The following is a 20,505-nucleotide window of genomic DNA, read 5'->3' as shown; positions in this document are numbered from 1 at the left end:
CGAAAGGAACTTTGAAGAACTAGAATTGGCTTTCAAGTGTCGTTGCACTGGAATCACCAGAAGAAACTTGTTGAAAGTGATTGCTGGGTTCCCCTCTCAGAGTTTCTGATTCACGGCTCTAAAACATTACACACTTAACATGTTCTCAGGGGGATCTCATGCTGCTGGTCCTAGTACTACAATTTGAGAACCAGTGGTATAGAGGAATGTGGCCAAGAGAATTTCAATCTAGAATTGAAATGTCCAATACACTAGCCACTAGCCACATGTGGATATTTCAGTTTAATTAAAATCTCTGTTTCTCAGCTGCACTAGTCACATTTCAAGTACTCAAGAGTCACAAGTGTCTAGTGGTTACCATATAGGATAGGATACTGTGGAAACAGATCGGTTCTATTATCACAGATAGTTCTATGGGATAGTGTTGGTCAAGAATCTATTTGATTTTGGGGCACCTGGCTCAGTCGGAAGAGTGTACAACTCTTGATCTCAGGGTCATGAGTTTGAGCCCCATACTGGGTATAGAGATTACTTAAATAAATATTAAAAAAAAAAAAAAAAGGATCTATTTGATTTCTCTGGTGAATGTTTAGCCCAAAGAAGATGAAACTTAAGGGGAATTTCACATTTGCTAAGATGTGTCAGTATTAAAGCCTGGGTGGCTCAGTCGGTTGAACACCTGACTCTTGATTTCAGCTCAGGTCATGCCCCATGTCAGACTCTGTGCTGATAGCACAGAGCCTTGCTTGTGATTCTCTCTCCCTCGCTCTCTGCCCCACCCCTACCTGCACATGCATGTGCACTCTCTCTCTCTCTCTCTCTCTCTTAAAAATAAACATTAAACAAAAAGTCTTTGTAACACCAAAGTGCAACATAAGAAAAACTAAATAAAATAGATCTCATCAAAATTTAAAAATTTTCAATAAAGTGAAAAGACAATCAGCCCATAGAAAGGGAAAAAATATTTGCAAATCATATGTCTGATAATGGACTTTATCCAGAATATAAAAAGAACTCCTACAACTCAACAATAAAAGACAATCCAATTTTTAAAATGGGCAAACTATCTGAATACACATTTCCCCACTTTTATAAAATCTTTACAAAATACTTTCACAGACCTGATCATCCCTTTTTATCCTCTTTGAGATCGATAAGGTAGTTAAAGGTTTCCTAGTTTTATTCAAAAAGACAAAAGCCCAGAGAGGTTATATGAATTGTCCAAGACCACACAACCAGCCTACAGCAGAGTCAGGATCAGAGCTCACATTTGACACTTTCTTTTATTCTACTTTGCCCTCCTTTGGCTCAGAGGGAAAAAACTAATGCTCAGGTATCCCACAGGCAATCAAGTGAGAAGGTAGAAACTGTATTTTTTAAATGTATACAATTAAGTAAGCACATAATAAAGACATTCAACATTATTAGTCATTAAGGAAACGCACATCAAAGCCACACAGGGATATCACTTCACACCCATTAGGATGGCTATTATCAAAAAACCAGAAAATAAAGTGTTGGTGAAGATGTGGAAAAACTGGAATCCTTGTGTACTGCTGGTAGGAATTTAAACGGTGCAGACGCGTGGAAAGCAGTTATGGCAAGTCCTCCAACTCAACACAGAAGCACCATACGATCCGGCTATTCCACTTCTGTGTACACATCCGAAAGATGTGAAAGCAAGGGCTGGAACAGGTTATTTGTATGCTGGCCGTGTTCACAGCAACATTATTCACAATTGCCAAAAGGTAGAAGCAACCCAAACGTCCATCCCATGGAACAGATACAAAATATAGTGTATATACACAAGGGAATATTACTCAGCCTTAAAAAAGGCAGAAATTTTGACATGTACCACAACAGGATGAACCTTAAAGATGTTATGCTAAGTAAAATAAGCCAGTCACAAAAAGACAAATATTGAATGATTTCACTTATATGAGGTCTGTAGTCAAATTCAGAGCAGAAATAAAATGATGGTTGCCAGAGGCTGGGAGAGGGAGGAAATGGGGAGTTGGTGTTTAATGGGTATAGTTTCAGCTGGGGAAAATGAAAAAATCCTGGAGATGGATGGTGGTGATGGTTGCAAAACAACATGAATATATTTAATGCCACAGAACTGTACACTTAAAAATGGTAAATTTTGTATTATGTATATTTTAACAATTATAATTTTAAAAATGGAATAACTTTCTTTTTTTTGAGAGAGAGAGAGCACGTTTATATGAGCAGGGGAGAGGGAGAGAGAGAGACGAGCAGGGGAGAGAGGGAGAGGGAGAGGGAGAGAGAGAGAGAGAAACAGAGCATGAGCAGGGGAGGGGATGGGAGAGAGGGAGACATAGAAATCTGAAGCAGGCTTCAGGCTCCGAGCTGTCAGCACAGAGCCCGACACCAGGCTCAAACTCACAAACTGTGAGATCATGACCTGAGGCCAAAGTCGGATGCTTAAGCCATCGAGCCACCCAGGTACAGAGAGAGAGAGAGAGAGAGAGAGAGAGAGAGAGAGAGAGAATTTTTTTTTTTTTAACGTTTATTTATTATTGAGAGACAGACAGACACAGAGGAGGGGCAGAGAGAGGGGGAGACACAGAATCTGAAGTAGGCTCCAGGCTCTGAGCTATCAGCACAGAGCCCGACGCGGGGCTTGAACTCACAAACTGTGAGATCAAGACCTGAGCCAAAGTCGGCCGCTTAACCAACTGAGCCACCCAGGCGCCCCGAGAGAGAGAGAATCTTAAGCAGGCTCTACGCTGAGCCCCGACATGAGGCTTGATCCCGTGACCCTGGGATCGTGACCTGAGCCGAAATCAAGAGTTGAACATTAGATGAACTGAACCATCCAGGTGCCCCAAAATGAGCCCGTTTTAAATAAAACTTTGATTAAAGGAAAACCTTCCTTCCTAGTTCTTCACCCTCTTGAAATGTCTGGTATAGCCATTTTCCAGCTCCTGGCATTGACAACGTAAGGAAGAACAGATTAAAGCTATCAGTGAACCAACAACTGCTCTATGACCCTGGCATATTTGGAGCAAAAAAGCAACCTATGCAGGCTTGTAGTTACTCTTTGATTTCATGGTCTGATTCTCAAGGCCAAAAACGATCTTCGACTCTTGTCTGTGTGAAATTCCGAGTTAAAGGAAGGAACAACAAAGCCTCTCTTCAGTCATCTGCTTATGAGTTGGGCCCTCCAGGAAACAGAGCTGACTCTTAGTTCTCAAAGGCTAAAACTTACCTTATATCAAAATGTAAGCCAGTGGCAAAACACTGATTCCAATATTTAAGTTCCATGTCCACAGGGCTTTAACATTCTCACAGGGTGGGTCCTGCTCATGTTGGTAATTCTGAAAGGCAGAAATGCCTGCTCTTTTATGTTAAGTTTAACCCAAGGGCTAGAAAGGACATAGACTGCATTCTGAGATGAGTTCTTGGGGGGTGGGGGACAACCCTTCCATACTCTTGAGCATCGAGGGCCTAGTATCAATGCATCAGACAGATGATGTTAGTACTTTCTATTGTGTTCATCAAGATCCCCCAAAAGAACACAGCTGTGTCCCCGCCTAGTCAGGAGTAGCTAGTGGTTCAGAAGGTTTTGTTCTCTTGACTCCCAGATGCTATGGAAGTGATCAGACCCAACTCTGATGGCCATCTCGAGATATTCTTTATACGCTGTTCCTAGAGTGAGAAGGCAAATCACTACAGATCTCTGCCTATACGAAATTTAACTCTAAGGTAGTAAGACATGTTTTTAAAAAATCAAAAATGAGTATCGGCGTAATCAGGCTATACTTGGTAGTTACACCTCATACTGAGGTGGTGAAATACTCTTTCCCCTAACTTGCAAGCCCAGATCTCACTGGAGTGTGGAGGAGGATTTTTTTTTTTTTTTTTTAATATCCATAACCCAGCTGTGACACTTCCTTCCATCTCTACCTGTACATCTGTTTCCTACAGAGTGCTGCCTCAAGTGAGATGCGTGAGGCTTCTGTAGATGCTGGGGAACAAGATGGAACAAAAATGCTTCACACCTGGCTCCCAAATTACAGGAACGCTGGACTGGGGCCAACATAAGCTGGCACAGCACCAGCTGAAATGGACATCAATTAAGAAGCCTGTCATCTTTCAAGACTGCAGGGTCTTTTTTCACTCTGCGATCCGCACTGCTCCACAAACCAGCCGCGGCACCACTGGTAGAGTTTTCCAGATGGGATCATTTCCCTTAGATTCCACACTTGCAGATTTATTGCAGAACTTGTTTTTAACCCCTCCCTTTGTTTTTAAAGCCTGAACTATTATTCTACAGTACAACTTTATCTTTAATTGAATTTATTTGTCCTTAGTAAAGTGAGAAATTTGTACCTACGTGAGCAGAAACAGTTGTAAGCCTAAAAGATGTTTTGTTTACAAAAAGACATTTGAATAAACGTATTTGAATAAATAACTGAGATTAGTGACGGGTCAGAAATTCTTCTCTCTCTATACATCTCTCCTATTGGGGTCAAAAGCCACAAAGCCTTGACCAGACTACATTATCCTGGAGAACTGGACAGACCTAGAGAGCTAAAGCAGCCTTTCTCTGACCATCACATGCAGTGTGACCCATGTCATGTGCAGAAAGGAAAGAAACTCTGCTAGCGTCTAGTCAGTGGCAAATGCTCTTTAAGAAAAATAAAGACTTTAAAAGTGTCAGCAATTAGGGGCCACCTGACTGGCTCAGTCAGTGGAACAGGCGACTCTTGATCTCGGGGTTGTGGGTTCGAGCCCCACGGTGGGTGTAGAGATTACTTAAAAATAAAATCTTAAAAAAAAAAAAAAGTGTCGGCAATTAAAAAGTGGCAAGAGTCCGGGAGCAAGCCCAGCCGATCAGGATGATCACAGAAGTGCAGCTCGCCTTCTTCGCCAACGTGCTGGGTGTGTTGCTCATCCTGCTGGCTGTTCTCTTATCACTACGTGGCTGTCAACAATCCCAAGAAATAGGAATGAAAGTGGCTTCTCTGCCCTGGGGCTCCAGGACGTAGTCTGAGGCAAGATGGAGGGTGGGAGGGGCCTTCACACTTCACTTCATCCCTCCACCCATCACAATATACAAAGCAGCTATAACTGGATCTTTCCAAACAACCTGCATTTCCTCAAAGTCTTCCTGAACCCTACAGAACAAGAAGCTGCCGCCAAGTAAGGTCCCGTATAGAGGCTTTCTTTTCTACTCCCTCTCTGCAGTATAAAAATATAGATATACTTTTTCCAAAAGGGACGAGATTACAAATACTACCTTTTCTTGTCTTTTGTCCAATGGGGCATGACATATTTCCTCCCCTGTACCTAAGTGGGCTGTCTTGTGGAAAAGAATTCCATGCAACATGAAAGAGTCCCATGATAAATAAATATCTCGTCCACATTTAATGCATGTTCTAAGAACTGAATTCCACTGCCTCAGGGGGCTGCCTGTTGCTGCCAATTTGCTTCTCATGGCAGAACCCTGTGTGGCAGAGCCCTGACTAGGCTCTGCCGATGCTTGTTTGGAAAAGAGTCCAGCTGGAGATGAAAGAAGCTCTTCAAAGTGGGTGACTCCTCGGAGGCTATCACTTTAGGGCTTGGGAATGATTACTTATCAAAACCGCCTTCAGTCTGGAATACATTCTGGGCAAGCAGCTGGTCTGCCCTCTTGGGCGTTCCACTGGAGTGTGCAGAGCTGGATTTGGAGTGATGGCAGAAACTGAAGAACCCAGTTGAAGGCAAGAGCCCCAAATCCACATCGTAGGTAGGGACAGGAGAGAGAGAAGGGATTTTAAAAAGCTTCAGACATCTGTCTGCACAATTCCATCTTGGCCCACCCGTCTCCCCCTTCTTTTATTTTAAATAAACAGCTTCAAAAGGGGTGGTCCTCACATCTTTCTGCTGACTAAGGTCTCGATTTCCTTACTTTCCTCTACCAAGAGAGCCTGAAACCTCTAGCTCTCAGCATTTAATCAGTCAAAACCTAGTCTCTAAGTGAAAAGACAAGCTAGACCAAGAGAATATTTATGACACATATATAGCAGATGAAGGACTTGCATCCAGATTATATAAAGACCTCTCAAAACTCAGTCAGAAAACAAGCAATACAATTTAAAAATAGGCAAAAGATCTGAAGATACTTTACCAAAGATATACAGAGGGCAAATAAACACACGAAGAGATGCTCAACATCATTAGCCATCAGAGAGATGCAAATTAAAACCACAATGAGATATCTAGTAGAATGACTTAAACACATACACACACACATAAAATGTGGAATCAAATGCTGGCAGGGCTGTGGACGAACTGGAATTCTCATACACGCCTGCTGGGAATGTGAAATGGTACAGCCACCTTGGAAAAGTTTGGCAGTTTGTAACAAAATTAAACATACACTGGGGCGCCTGGGTGGCGCAGTCGGTTAAGCGTCCGACTTCAGCCAGGTCACGATCTCGCGGTCCGTGAGTTCGAGCCCCGCGTCGGGCTCTGGGCTGATGGCTCGGAGCCTGGAGCCTGTTTCCGATTCTGTGTCTCCCTCTCTCTCTGCCCCTCCCCCGTTCATGCTCTGTCTCTCTCTGTCCCAAAAATAAATAAAAAATGTTGGAAAAAAAAAAAAAAAAAAAAAAATTAAACATACACTTACCAACTGACGCACACATTCATTCCTAGCTATTTACCCAAGTGCAATGAAAACTTAAGTTCCCATAAAAACCTATACATGAATGTTTGTAGTAGTTCATTCATAATCGCCTAAACTGCAAACAACCCAAATGTTCATGAACTGGTGAATGGATAAGCAAATTGTGGTCTATTCATATAATGGAATACTACTCTGAAACAAAAAAGAACGGATTACTGATCTAGGCAACAGCATGGATGAATCTCATATGCATTATGCTGAGTGAATGAAGCCTCGAAAGCTAACTACTATCTGGTTTAATGTATATGACATTCTGGAAAAGGCAAAGTCGTCCCTATGACAGAAAAAAAGATCAGAGGTGACTAGGGGTGAAGGGGTTGGTTGCATGAGGGGGTTTTTGTGGATGACAGAAATGCTCTGTATCTTAATTGTGGTGACAGTTACATGACTGTATGTCAGAAACTGTGTAACAAAGAATCGATTTAAAAAAAAATTTTTTTAATGTTTATTTGTTTTTGAAGGGGGGGAGGGTTGGGGCAGAAAGAGAGGGAGACACAGAATCCAAAACAAGCTCCAGGCTCTGAGCTGTCAGCACAGAGCCCGACGCGGGGCTTGAGCTCACGAACTGTGAGATCATGACCTGACCTGAGCCGAAGTCAGATTCTTAACTAACCGAGCCACCCAGGCGCCCCACAAAGAGTGGATTTTAACGTGTGTAAACAAACATATTTGGGTCTCTGGGGATGGGAATGAACTAGGGACACATCGCCGCACTCTGTGATCGGGGACAACTGGGAACGCATGCAGTTAAAGTGTGACAGGGCTGGACACAGAGCCCATTTTCACCCTGAAATTAGAGGCGACATTAAAACAGACCCAGATTTCTGTTGGCATAAAAAGAACTTTATATACTCTTTGTCCCCAACACTTTTCATTGTTGCTGGGACAATGCAATCTTCTTTAACGCAGATAAAAAGATACCAAGTCCCAGCCTGGTTTTCCTCCTCCCCTTTCATTTCCTGTTTCATTTGGGCAGAGATCTCTGTTTCTACAAAGGGCAAAGTAGATTCAAGTTTAAAGGTTGTGGGAGAAAGCAGAGATTTAGGCTAACTGGAGGCCTCTTGGTCTGAACAGGTTAAGGTGCGCAGAACCTAACAAAAAACTAAATCCTGAAACATTTTTTAAAAATAATAAACACCTGTCAAGCTCTAATTAAAAGTATTCTCCACGAAATCTCTGTTGTGTTGTCATTGAGTGAGGTCAAAATACAAAGTATACCTGTAATAATAAAGTTTCCTTTCATATCATTATCTAATAGTGAAATGATGGGGATGGGCACCTCCAAAGGGGCAATATTTTCAAAGGAAAATTATACCTCTTATAATGTGGTCACAGGTCCACAGGGAGCGAGAAGGCTGAGTGGCTAAAGATGTGTGTTCCTTCAGTACCTGGAGAGCTGTGAAAGCAGTCAGCTTGGAAAAGAGAGCACATTCCTGCTCTTGTCTTAGTAGCTTATCTTCACACCTCTGCTTCACAGCTTAATCCTTAGTACTACTTCTTGGGTGCTTCAAGTGAGAGGAAGGAAAGGGTACTTGGAAACTATAACTGAATTAGAAACTCTTAGCTCCCGCCTCCGAAGAGCCCAAGCATGTAAGGATAGGCACACATACAAATGCAGAGAAGGAGCTTTTTCATTTAAATGGAGGAAGCTGCCATGTCCACCTCTATAAGCAAAAATATTAATCATCCACCGTCTGGTTTTAATCCACACGCTCCTGATCCTGCATCTGAATGTATTGTTATCAGGGGAAGAAGCATTTCTGCTCAATCTTATTCACCAGCCAAAAACCTGAAAATGTGAAAACCACATTGGTAAAGTGCCTTCTTGGGGACCCAGAAAACTCTGAGCTGCTGTTTTATTGTTTTCTTTCTTTTTTTCTTTCTTTTAAAATGATGAACAAATGTGAATTTCAGAGGGTCTGGAGGGGGAAAAAAGAAACAGCTCAAGTTACAGGGCCCTCGTATCTTGGAGTGACACTATCCTCAGGGAAATTAGTACTTTCTCTTCTCTATTTCCCAAAGGGGATCCAGCCACACAACGTGATTGATATCAGCCCTTCAGAGACAAGCTTGGGCATCCAGGTGCATCCCTTACGGAGCATTTACAAATGAAATGGCAAGCCCAAACGTAAGCCTTTGCCTCTGGTCTCCGTTCTTCTGGTTTGTGCTTTGCTAGAACTAAAATCAGGGACTAAAAACGCCATCTGAATGAGTCCAAGCACATTTGTCCCACCGTCTGTGCTGGAGACCCTTCCCTCTCCTGAGGGTCACCCTAGAAAGGGTCTCCAAGCCAGTATGTGGGCTTGAGTGTCTTCAAAGCCATTAGTCACCACCCTTGCAGCCTTGCTCCAAACTGCTAAAGGGGCCACCCGTGACACAAAAACTCTGGCAAGATTAGAGGATAGCAAGAGCAGAAGAAACCACAATACGCCTGAGACTCCCAGGAGAACAATGACTAGTGCTGGTGGGGAACAGACTGACAGACAGAGCAGACAGACTCTAACCAGGCCTCGCTCTGTTTTCGATGCAACACAAATGTTTTCCATTAGAAGTTCCCTGCCCCACAAACACTCATACATGCGGCTATGAAATCCACATACTTAACTTCTGCTTTTCTGGCACTCAGACCCAACTACCTCTCCTGTTCCCCTGGAACAGAGCAAAATTGAGAGAAAAGAGTAGTACCCCCAGCACAAAGGTAAGGGGAACAGAATCAGAATCAGAAGCATGCTTACTAAGTAAGTACTATCTAACACGAGTATGATTGAGCAAGCTAGAGGGAAGAAGGGAGAAAACAAGGACGTTTCTTTGGCCAAGAGAGAAATAAGTACTGTAAGGCTCCAGCTCTTACTGGTTGGCTCCTATGCTTTCAGCTTAAAGTTTGGCTTTACTTTCTAGTAAGTCTGCAGCTGAGCTCCATCAGGAGGTGTCGGTCGCCATTAAAGCAAAACAGGCAAAAACCTCAGAAAACTCATTACAAAATGTGCAAAATTCCAGTACTGAAAAACGAATGCTGGCTGATCAGGAACCCATATTTCAAACACTCAGAACCAGCTGAGTATTGCAACTGTGAGATGAAGCTGAACCAGAAATCTTTAAACCATCAGCAACCGTCTGTAGAACCTGGCCCAGGTTCATTTCTAATCAGTCACAGAGGTAGGGACATGTGGATGTATGGCTAATTCATCTCTTCCTTAGAAAAAAGAAGAAAACTACAAATAAGAATTCAAAGGAACAATTAAAGAAAAAAAGAATGAACACTGAAAAGAAGGGAAAAAGTGAATTTTTAAAATGGCATGTAAGAAACAAAAGGAAATCCCCTATTCAGGCAGCTCTGGAGTTCCCTAATTGCACAAGAGCAAAGGACACCCCCCCAATGTGGACGCCTTATTAAGCAATTGCTCAGCCTTCACTCATTGTGCAATTCCAACCCTCCAAAGCTTTTTGCTGCACATATGCAAACCACGTTTTCCACTGCATTCTAGAATTAAGAACAGTTTCTCATTTTTCTCTTCTTCACTTTAGGGGGTCTATGTGCGCAAGGAAAAAAAAGTATCTATTGCTAGATAAGCATTCACTACAAATGAGGTTTTACATTATTTCATCTGGTTGTTTCTGAGTTTACTGGGAGTCAGGAAACATTTGGATTTACTCTTGGACAGCTAAAGATTCATTTTTTCCTGTCACTGACAATAATGATATCACAAAAAATTGTCCATGAAAACATTAGACCTTCAAAATCCTTTGTTCCAAATGGTTGCCATTCTGGCATATTTGGAGTACTTAAAAGTAGCAGTCCCGACTTTACAGCCAAAATTCCAACAGCAGCCTGGGTATATCAAAGTGTATTTTATTAACTACAAACCTTTCTTTTGAGAGAAATCTTGTTAAGCGATCAGCAAGAACAATAACAGGTGTATACAAAGATGAGGAAAGCATGACAAGAAAACCCAGAGGTCATGCAGGAAAAGACAGATTTGACTTCATAAAAATTTTAAGCTGTACACTATAAAAAATATAAAGAAGATTATAAAACAAGCTACAGACCGGGAGATAATATTTGCAACATATAAAATAAAATATAACTATCTACAGTGTATAAGAACTCTGCATATCAATCACAAATAACAATATAAAAACGAGCAGGGTCATAAATACGCAAGTCAGAATGGAAAAATATAAACAGACAGTAAATATACAGAAAGATCCTTATTCCACTAGTAAACAAACGCAAGCTAAAGTGAGATGCACTTTTTAACCCAGAAAATCAGCAGAAATTAAAAATATTGCTGTAATATTTTACAAATACACATAAAAGCATGAAAAAACAGACACTTGTATACTGCTAATGGGAGTGTAAATTGGTATGATCATTTTGGGGGCACTTTGGCAGTATTTGTAAAAACAGTAAAATTTATATATCTTTTGACAAAGCAATTTCACTTGTAGGAATCTATTCTAAAAGAACAGTCTTATAAACATACAAGGATTTAAGTATGAAGAAGTTCATTTTAGCACTGTATGTGATGACAAAAAAGGGACATAACTCAGTTATCACCTAAAAGACAGATGGTGGGAATGTATACTGGTGCAGCCAATATGGAAACCACTATGGAGGTTCCTCAAACAATTAAAAATAGAACTACCCTACGATCCAGCAATTTCACTTCTGGGTGTTTATCTGAAGAAAATGAAAACACCAATCTGAAGAAATATAAGCACTCCTATGTGCACTGCAGCATTATTTCCAACAGCTAAGATATGGAAACAACCTAAGTGTCCATCGATACGGAAATGGATAAAGAAGATGTGATGTATGTATACAATGGATTACCATCCAGCCATAAGTAATGAAATCTTGCTATAGTGAAATGAGTCAGAGAAAGACAAATACTGGATGATTTCACTTATATGGGTAATCTAAAAAACAAAACAAATGAACAATCAAAACAGAAACCAACTCAAAGATACAGGAAACAAACTGCTGGTTACCAGAGAGGTGAGGGGTTGAGGAGGGAGGCGGACGAAACAGGTAAATGGGATTAAGAGGTACAAACTTCCAGTTATAAAATAAGTAAGTCACAGGGATGAAAAGTACAGCGTAGGGCATATAGTCAATAATATTGTAATAACTGTGTGGTGACAAATGAACTAGACTTATCATGGGATTTCACAATATATAAAAATATCAAATCACTTTGATGTACACCTGAAACTAACAGAACACTGTATGTCAATTATACTTCAATAAAATAAGATGTATAAATTGTATCTACACAATGGAACATGATGCAACTTGAAAAAGAATGTAGATTTATACACAGTGATTCAGAAGCAGTTACAAGGTATGAATATTAAGCAAAAAAAGAGTAATGTATCACAACATGCATTTGTATGAGAAAAATTAATATTCTGTGTATGTATGTTTGCAAGAATGGTTACCACACCGTTATTAGCAATCATTTCTGGAAGGGAAAGAGGGGCTGGTATTCTTATTTTCTACAGTTCTATATGATTTTAATATTATTTCAGAGAGCATGGATTACTTCTGTAATTAACAAGTAAGGACAGTTTGCCTTCTGTTTCTCAGCATGAGATGAAGTAGGCAGTACTGGACTAGTCCTCCCACCATAAACAACTATAAAATATCTGAGGCAGCTGTTTGTAGGCAGTGAACAACAGGCAGTGCAAAACTGTGATCCCTAAAACACCAAACCCATGGAGAAAGAGTTCAGATCTGTGGTTATCAGAGGTAGGGGTAGGGAGAAGGTGACTAGAGGGAGGTGGCCAAAAGGTACCAACTTCCAGTTATAAGACAAGTACTAGGGATATAATGTACAGCACAATGACTACAGCTAACACTGCCGTATGATACATCACAAGGAGAAATTTTTCTTCTTTGCTTTTCATTGTGTCTGCAGGAGAGCATGGATATTAACTAAACTCACTGTGGTAATCATTTTAAAATATACGCAAATCAAACCATCGTACTGCATACCTTAAACATGTACAATGATGTACGTCAATTAGTTCTCAATAAACTGGGAGAAAAAACACTAGAAATATTTTTTTATGATTAAAGTCTGTTCCCCTTTCATGAGGGGGAAAAAAAAGGCTGTGACCTCTGAGAGAAGAAAAACTCACAAAATGAACTCTTGATCACTTAGTCCTCTGCTTGGGAATAATTTTCCAACCATGATACAGAAAGCTGAATCCCAAGGAAATTATGGGATTCCTGTTGAGAATCTGGGATTCCTGTATGGGATTCCTGTTGAAATTATGGGAATCCTGTTGAGTTGAGGAGGCAGAGGCAGAATTTGAGGTAGCTGAAGGGGCCGGAATCAGCAAGTAGGGAAATGGACAGGAAGAAGTTATACAAAGAAAGAGCATAAAACACATGTGAGAATCTTCAGTGAATAATGGGGTGAAGGCTGGACTGTACCTATGCAGCCAAGACCACCAGGGGCTGACCAGAAGGCAGCTGCTACAGGGTTGAGAGTGGAACAGAAAGATGTTAGAGATCCAACAGTGTAGAAATAGCACTGCCTTAGGACGGAGGAGTTGGGAGTTCCAAAACTGCCAGAGTAGACAGGTTTTAACACCTTGTTAACATGCCCTGGCAACCAGCTGAATCTCCAGAGAAGCCACACCCTAGAGTGGGAGCTAATCTAAATTTGCATTAATTAGATCCTAAAACCCAGACTTAAACAAAATCTGCAGGGAAGACAGGGCTTGGAGGTTGACTATCACCACATTGCTGGGGCTTGGGGACATCCTAGGTTCCTAAGTAGCTGCCCTAATAATATGTAAAAAACCAAGCATACAGAAGTTCAAGACGATCAAGCAGTGATGTAATTGCCTTTTTAAGGAAAAACAAACAAACAAACAAAACCCTCCCGCCCAAAAAACCAATACTTTCCAGAAGAAGGTAATAAGATCCAGAATCTAACAAATTAGCCAGTGCCAATGACTATAAACAAAACCCACTAGACACAAAGAAACAGGTAAATGCAATCTACATTCAACAGAAATTGAATGTGAGATGGCCTACATGTTGGAATTGATAGGCAAAGACTAAAACAGCTATTATAAACAAGTCCAAAGTATTAATAAGATGTTCAAAGAATTAAAGGGAAATATGGCCTTAATGAGTAAACCAATAGAAAATGTCAGCCAAGAAAAGTAATTATCAAAAAGAACCAAGTAGAAATTCTTAAACTGAAAAGTAGTGAAATAAAGAGTTCACTGGATAAGTTTTACATTATATTGAAAATGGAAAAGAAACAGTCCATGAACTTAAAAAGACAGATCAATAGAAACTAAGTAATTGGAAGACTAGAGAGAAAAAACACTAAAGATAAATAGAGCCTCCAGGTCATGATCTCCCGGTTCATGGGTTTCAGCGCCACAGAGGGCTCTGTGCTGACAACTCAGAGCCTGGAGCCTGCTTCGGATTCTGCGTCTCCCTCTCTCTCTGCCCCTCCGTCTCTCACGCTCTGTCTCTCTCTCTCTCTCAAAAATAAACATTAAAAATTTAAGGGGCCCCTGGGTGGCTCAGTCGGTTAAGTGTCCAACGTCAGCTCAGGTCATGATCTCGTGGTCCATGGGTTCGAGTCCCGCGTTGGTCTCTGTGCTGACAGCTCAGAGCCTGGAGCCCACTTTGGATTCTGTCTCCCTCTCTCTCTGCCCTCTCCCACTAGCGCGCTCTCTCTCTCAAAAATAAACATTTTTTGAAATTAAAAAAAAGATAAATAGAGCCTCACAAATGTGTGCGACTATCTAAAAATTTCTAACATATACATAATAGGAATTCCAGAAAGAGAAGACAGGGTAAGTAGGGCAGAAAAAAGAATAATGACTGGAAGATACCCTGAATTTGATGAAAAACACCAACTTACAGATCCAAAAAGGTCACTGAACATTAAGCAGGATTCATGTAAAAAGAACTACACCTGTGCACATCTCAACCAAACTTCTGAAAACCAAAGATAAAAAGAAAATATTCAAAGCAGCCTCCCCCCACAAGATACATTATACAAAGAGGCATATGAATGCTGATTTCTCACGAGAAAACAGTGGGTGCCAGGTAATAAGAGAACCACATTTCAAAGATGCTGAAAGAAAAAAACTTCAATCCAGAATTCTATATCCAGTTTTTTAAAAAATCCTTCAGAACCAAAGATAAAAGAGAGAGAGAGAGAGAGAGAGAGAGAGAGGCATTTTTAGCTAAACAAAAGCTACAGGAATTTGTCACCAGCCACCTGCTTGTGTCCTATTAGGCTCAAGAGAAATAATTATCAGCTGGAAACTTGGATCTACTGAAAAGAATGAAGAGCACCAGTAAATAAGTAGATAAATAGAAAAGTCTGTATTTTCTTTTTGTTTGTAATTTACTTAAAAGAAAACTATTTAAGTAAAAATAATAATAGGGTATGGTAGGATTCATACCACATGAAAAGTCAAACAGAAGACAATCACACTAACCAAGAGGGAATGGGTAAATGGAATTATACTGTTTAAAGATTGCTACATTTGTTTTTGTTTTTTAATTTTTTAATGTTTATTTATTTTAGAGAGAGAGAGAGTGCACAAGCAGGGGAGGGACAGAGAGAGAAGGAGACACAGAATCCAAAGCAGGCTCCAGGTTCTGAGCTGTAAGCACAGAGCCCAATGCAGGGTGCGAACGCACGAACTGTGAGATCGTGACCTGGGCTGAAGTCAGACGCTCAACCAACTGAGCCACCCAGGCGCCCCAAGATTGTTACATTTGTAAAGTGCAAAGCAGGAAACAAGAAGAACAGGTGTGTAGGTGTGAAGTAGAAAAAGGTACAATACTGTGCTTGTTTCCACAGCACATGTACTAATACTGGAACGAAACAGAGAAGATCGGCATGGCCCCTGCGCAAGGATTACACACAATTCGTGAAGCGTTCCATATTTTTATATTTCCATACCCACTTCTCCCCATGTGTCTCCTCCCCAAACATCTCCATGAATCTCCCCTGCACCCCCTGCCTTATTGCTACCCATGATGCAACCTTACAGTTGCCATTTTACTGCCTTTTAAAAAATATTCAACAGAAACCAGGTGCCTTCAGAGGCTCTCTGATAAAGCAGAGCCTGAAGCCTGCTTCAGATTCTGTGTCTCCCTCTCTCTCTGCCCTTCCCCCCGCTCGTGCACTGTCTCTCTCGCCTTCTCTCTTTCAAAAATAAATAAACATTAAAATTAAAACAAAAAACAGAAAAGGTGATAATCCTTAAAGGAAAATCTTAAAAAACTGAATTTTATCAAAATTAAAAACATTTGCTTTCCAAGATTCTGTCTTAAAAAAAAAAAAGCTAGCCATACACAGTGGAAAAAAATATTCACAGGACACCTATCTGACAAGGACTTGTGCACAGAATACACAAGGAACTTTTACCACTCTCTAAGAAAACATCAATATCCCAAATTTTAAAAATGGGCTATAGATTTGGCCATTTCTCAAATGAGGATGAAGTACTAACAAACCACATGAAAAGATGCTCATCATTAATTACACAAATGCCAACAAAACTACCATAAGACCCTGTCACACTTTACTAGAATGGCTAAAACTCTAAAGACCAGAAATACCAAATGTTGGCGAGGATCTGAAACAACTGGAATTCTCAGGCATGGCTAGTGAGAGTATAACGTGGTACAATCACTTTGGAAAACAGTTTGGTAGTTTCCTTGAAGTTTACAATATACTTAATCATTTGACTGAGCAATTCTACTTCTAGCTATTTGCCCCCAGAGAAATGAAAACATTATGTCCACAAAAAGACTTGTACATTTGTTCACAGCATCTTTATTCATAACAGCCAAAAAATAAAAACCCAAATGTGTCTGAGCCCAAAGTGAATGAATAAACAGAATGTGATATATCCATATAATGGAATACTACTCCTCAATAAAGGGAATGAATTGCTACAAGAACACAACATGGATGAATCTCATAGATATGCTGAGTGAAAGAACAAAGACATAAAAGCATATACTTTATGATTCCACTTATACGAAATTCTAAAATAGGCAAAACTAATCTTTAATAAGAATTAGATCAGTGGTTGCCTAGGATGGGGAATTGGACTGAGGAGATTAACTGTAAAGGGGCACTTAGGAACATTTTGGGGGATGGAGACATTCTGTATTTTGACTGCGGTGGTCATTACACAGGGATATATATACTATCAATACATTCGAATGTATGATTTTATTGTATGTAAATTATACATAAACAAGTTGACTAATAAAAGTAAAAGTATTACCAATAAAGATTACTTTTTTCAGATATCTAAAATTATGAAGTAAAAACAATATTCTTTTACATATATGAGAAGTACATTAAAGAAAATAAAGGGTGGGGCAGGAAGTATAGAGGCAGAAGTTTATGTCAATACCAAAGTCCTCTCTCTAGGTATCATACTTTTTCTTCTTACCTGTTTCAAATTTATTTTTTATTATGGTCCATATTCATTAAGTCTTGAGCCAAAGATGGTTTATATGTATGCATATAGATAGGTAGGCAAACTTCCATTGCTGACCTTCAGGTTTTTATGCATCAGCCAAATCCATGAATCCCTGTTCATCTACAAACAATCCTGGCGGCAAAGTTTGTAGCCCAGGACGTTGTCCCAATTTTTTGGTCCTTACAAGTTGCACTATCACTACTCTTAGATTTTTTTTTGTCCTCGGACACCCTTCCAAAATGATGGAGATCACCCTTTGCATATATTCAGTCCCTCTTAGAGAACACTCAAGGGTTTGCCAAAAATAAATCAAGTTCTCTCTCCAAAGACTCATATTCTAGACACTCAGGTACTTTTGGACTCCAGGGCATTCCAAGATTTGAAGAACATCCAACACAGAGAGAAAGAAGTAGGTAAATTCATTCTGAACATCCATTCTCCTCATGTGAACTTTTCCTTCTTTGTTCATTTTCAAGAACTATTATGGGAGATCAGGTAATATCCCTAAACCAGGTCAAAAATTCCCAAGCTCCTGGTGAGGAGTCAAGCTCCAAGTGAAAATAAAAGAACTGTCAAAGTTATGAAGAGAACTGAAGGTACTAACAATTGTTTGTTCAACCACTGTATTACTGCATTTTTATTCAATTAAGAGTGCGTGCGACTTGCTTGGATTTGATTCCTTCATTCTTACCTGTGTCATCCCGGGCAAGTTCTTTCATAAAGTTCAAATTCCCATGGGGCTTCTGTGACATTTAAATGAGATAATGTAAAGCATTAAAACAGTATCTAGCACATGAGAGACACTCCTTAAAAGTCAGATGGTTCCCTCAGGGTCCTCTTGGGAAAAGAAATCCAGACATGTGACTCTTCATATATACTCAGGAAAAACATATTTATAGCATTCTGAATATAACTTCTTTCTGAAGAGTTCAGAAAGCTGTCTGGCAACATGGAGGCAAAGTATATGCACTTTCAGGTAATATGCCCTACATTCCAAAGTTAAAGATAGAATGAGGAAGACTATTTTTTTTTTAATTTTTTTTAATGTTTATTTATTCTTGAGACAGAGACAGAGCGTGAACAGGGGAGGGGCAGAGAGAGTGGGAGACACAGAATCTGAAACAGGCTCCAGGCTCTGAGCTGTCAGCACAGAGCCCGACGCGGGGCTCGAACCCACCAACTGTGAGATCATGACCTGAACGAAGCCAGACGCTCAACCGACTGAGCCACCCAGGTGCCCCGAGGAAGACTATTTATAACAGAAATCTTTATTATTTTTACCTGGGCCCAAATCTTTGCCTGATAACTACAACCTTGGAAGCTACCAAGTTCCTAAAAACCAGTGGTTCTCAAAGTGTGGAACCCAAACCATCGGCATCACCTGGGAACTTGTTAGAAATGCAATTTTTCCACCTTTTTTCCTCTCAAACAATCAAAAAAACACTGGGGATTGGGTCCAGCAACTGCGCATTTTAACAAGCCCTTCAGGTGATTGTGATGAATGCTAAAGTTTAAGAATTACAGAAAAGAACACCTACTCATGACCTATCCACAGCATGAACGTAAGGTAGCCGAGTTCAACAGAGCCTGTTTGGGGAATGAGATTTGTAATTTGTAAATTAGGGAGTAACTAATAAATCTGAAAGTACTGGAGTAAATGGAAGTAGTAATCAGTACTTCTATAAATTTAAAAGCAATTAGTAAAGAGGTGACAGAGAGCACAAAAAAGGTGAGGGAGGGCAAAAATGAGGTAGGCAGAGATATACACGATACAAATGGTTAGTGCCAAGGGGCCACTGGTGGAATGAATCATCAAATAAAGCAAGCCATCGAGGTATTTACTGCACTTACAGTGAGAAGGGGAAAAAGTTTTACAACATTTGCTAGATAGAAACCAGAGGACTTCTCAAAACACCATACAATTTTACCTAGTTTATACCCATCTCAAGGGCTCCTTCAATTAAATAGGCAAAACAGAAAAGGAAGTAGATACAGTTCACAGTTTATTCTAAATATCTGGCTGGACATGATTTTTCTTTAGATGTCTATGGACTGATAGGGAAGTATGAGGAGAAACTGACTCAAAGGGTGAAAACAAACAAAAGATCTAATCTAGCATGGTGTGACAAAGGGACATCCATGTTCTTATTACCTAAAAAATAGAATGCTGTGCCTCTCCAAGTATCCAAAAGTTCTCATCTCATTCAATGTACAGAGAAAACACCTCCTGTACAAGGGTAACCAAAGAAAAGTTCAAAAGTTATTCATACACAGCTACTGCAAAACATTAAGAAAAAAAATGGGTGATGGGGTGCCTGGGTGGCTCAGTCGGTTGAGCGTCTGACTTCGGCTCAGGTCATGATCTCGTGGTTTGTGGGTTTGAGCCCCACTGTGCTGACAGCTCAGAGCCTAGAGCCTGGAGCCTGATTCAGATTCTGTGTCTTCTCCTTTCTCTGCCCCTCCCATGCTCATGCTCGCTCTCTCTCTCTCTCTCTCTAATAAATAAACATTAAAAAAAAAAGAAAAAAGAAAAAATGGGTGAATATTCTAATAGTAAAATGGGCAAAGAACATAGGGCAGTTTATAAGAAATATAATACCAATCATATAACCAGTAAGCATAATACTTTTAGAACCAACCCTATTGGTAATCAAAGAAGGAAAATCAAAACAATGAAATATCGTTTTTTGCCCATCTCTGGCAAAGTCGGGAAAAATTAAACCATTCAACCTTGATGAGGAAGCTAGAAAATAAATACTCTTATATTCTGCAGTTTACATGGCATACAACCTTTTTTTGGAGGGCAATGTAGCATTATCTACCAAAAGTCTTAAAAATCTGCATACCCTCCTTGACCTAGTAATTGTACTTCAAAAATGAACAAAAGGTGTATATAAAGACTTCTGCCTGAGAAGGCATCATTTATAAAACTGAAAAGTCAGTAACTTCCCAAAATGTCTAATGGTTGAGGACTCAGCAAATATTATGGTATGTCCACGCCAGTTAATATAACACAGCCATTAAAATTCATGTTATAGGTGAACATGGAAACATATGCAGAACATATTTATTGCTAAGTGAACAAAGTGGATTACAAAACAGTATATATATGGTTTGATCCTATTTCTGCTAAAAAGCAAAAAGAGTTCACATATGGTGTCTGTCCATCTATCCAACCAGAAGGATCACAGAGTCTTTTCTTTCCCTTATTGATAATCTTGATTTTTCTAGTATTTCTAAGATGAATACCTATTTTATAATACAAAGAGAGGTTATTTTTGTAAAAAAAAAAAACAAAACACTTAAAAACTATAGAC

General features: G+C 40.0%; 1 protein-coding gene, 1 non-coding gene and 1 pseudogene across 12 annotated transcripts in view; 2 read left to right on the top strand and 1 right to left on the bottom strand.

The window, feature by feature from the left end:
* Nucleotides 1-20,505, bottom strand: part of SMG6 (SMG6 nonsense mediated mRNA decay factor) — a 227,439-nt gene that overhangs the window by 81,155 nt on the left and 125,779 nt on the right. Inside the window, exon 14 of one of the 11 annotated variants that reach the window (XM_042914579.1) lies at nucleotides 16,733-17,931. The exons of the other annotated variants lie outside the window; for them this stretch is intronic. Within the exon in view, the coding sequence (XP_042770513.1) occupies nucleotides 17,830-17,931 (102 nt within the window). The 3' untranslated portion in view covers nucleotides 16,733-17,829. Of the gene's footprint in view, nucleotides 1-16,732; nucleotides 17,932-20,505 lie in introns of those variants that run through there. 11 annotated transcript variants of the gene reach the window in all.
* On the top strand, nucleotides 4,823-4,974 carry LOC122205941 (annotated as a pseudogene).
* LOC122207411 lies at nucleotides 15,531-15,636 on the top strand. Its single transcript, XR_006196833.1, has one exon. It is a non-coding gene; the product is annotated as a U6 spliceosomal RNA (small nuclear RNA).

Source organism: Panthera leo, chromosome E1, assembly GCF_018350215.1.
Source record: "Panthera leo isolate Ple1 chromosome E1, P.leo_Ple1_pat1.1, whole genome shotgun sequence".
Taxonomy (NCBI): domain Eukaryota; kingdom Metazoa; phylum Chordata; class Mammalia; order Carnivora; family Felidae; genus Panthera; species Panthera leo.
The sequence above is the reverse complement of the archived record's forward strand: the minus strand, read 5'-3'. Positions and strand labels throughout refer to the sequence as shown.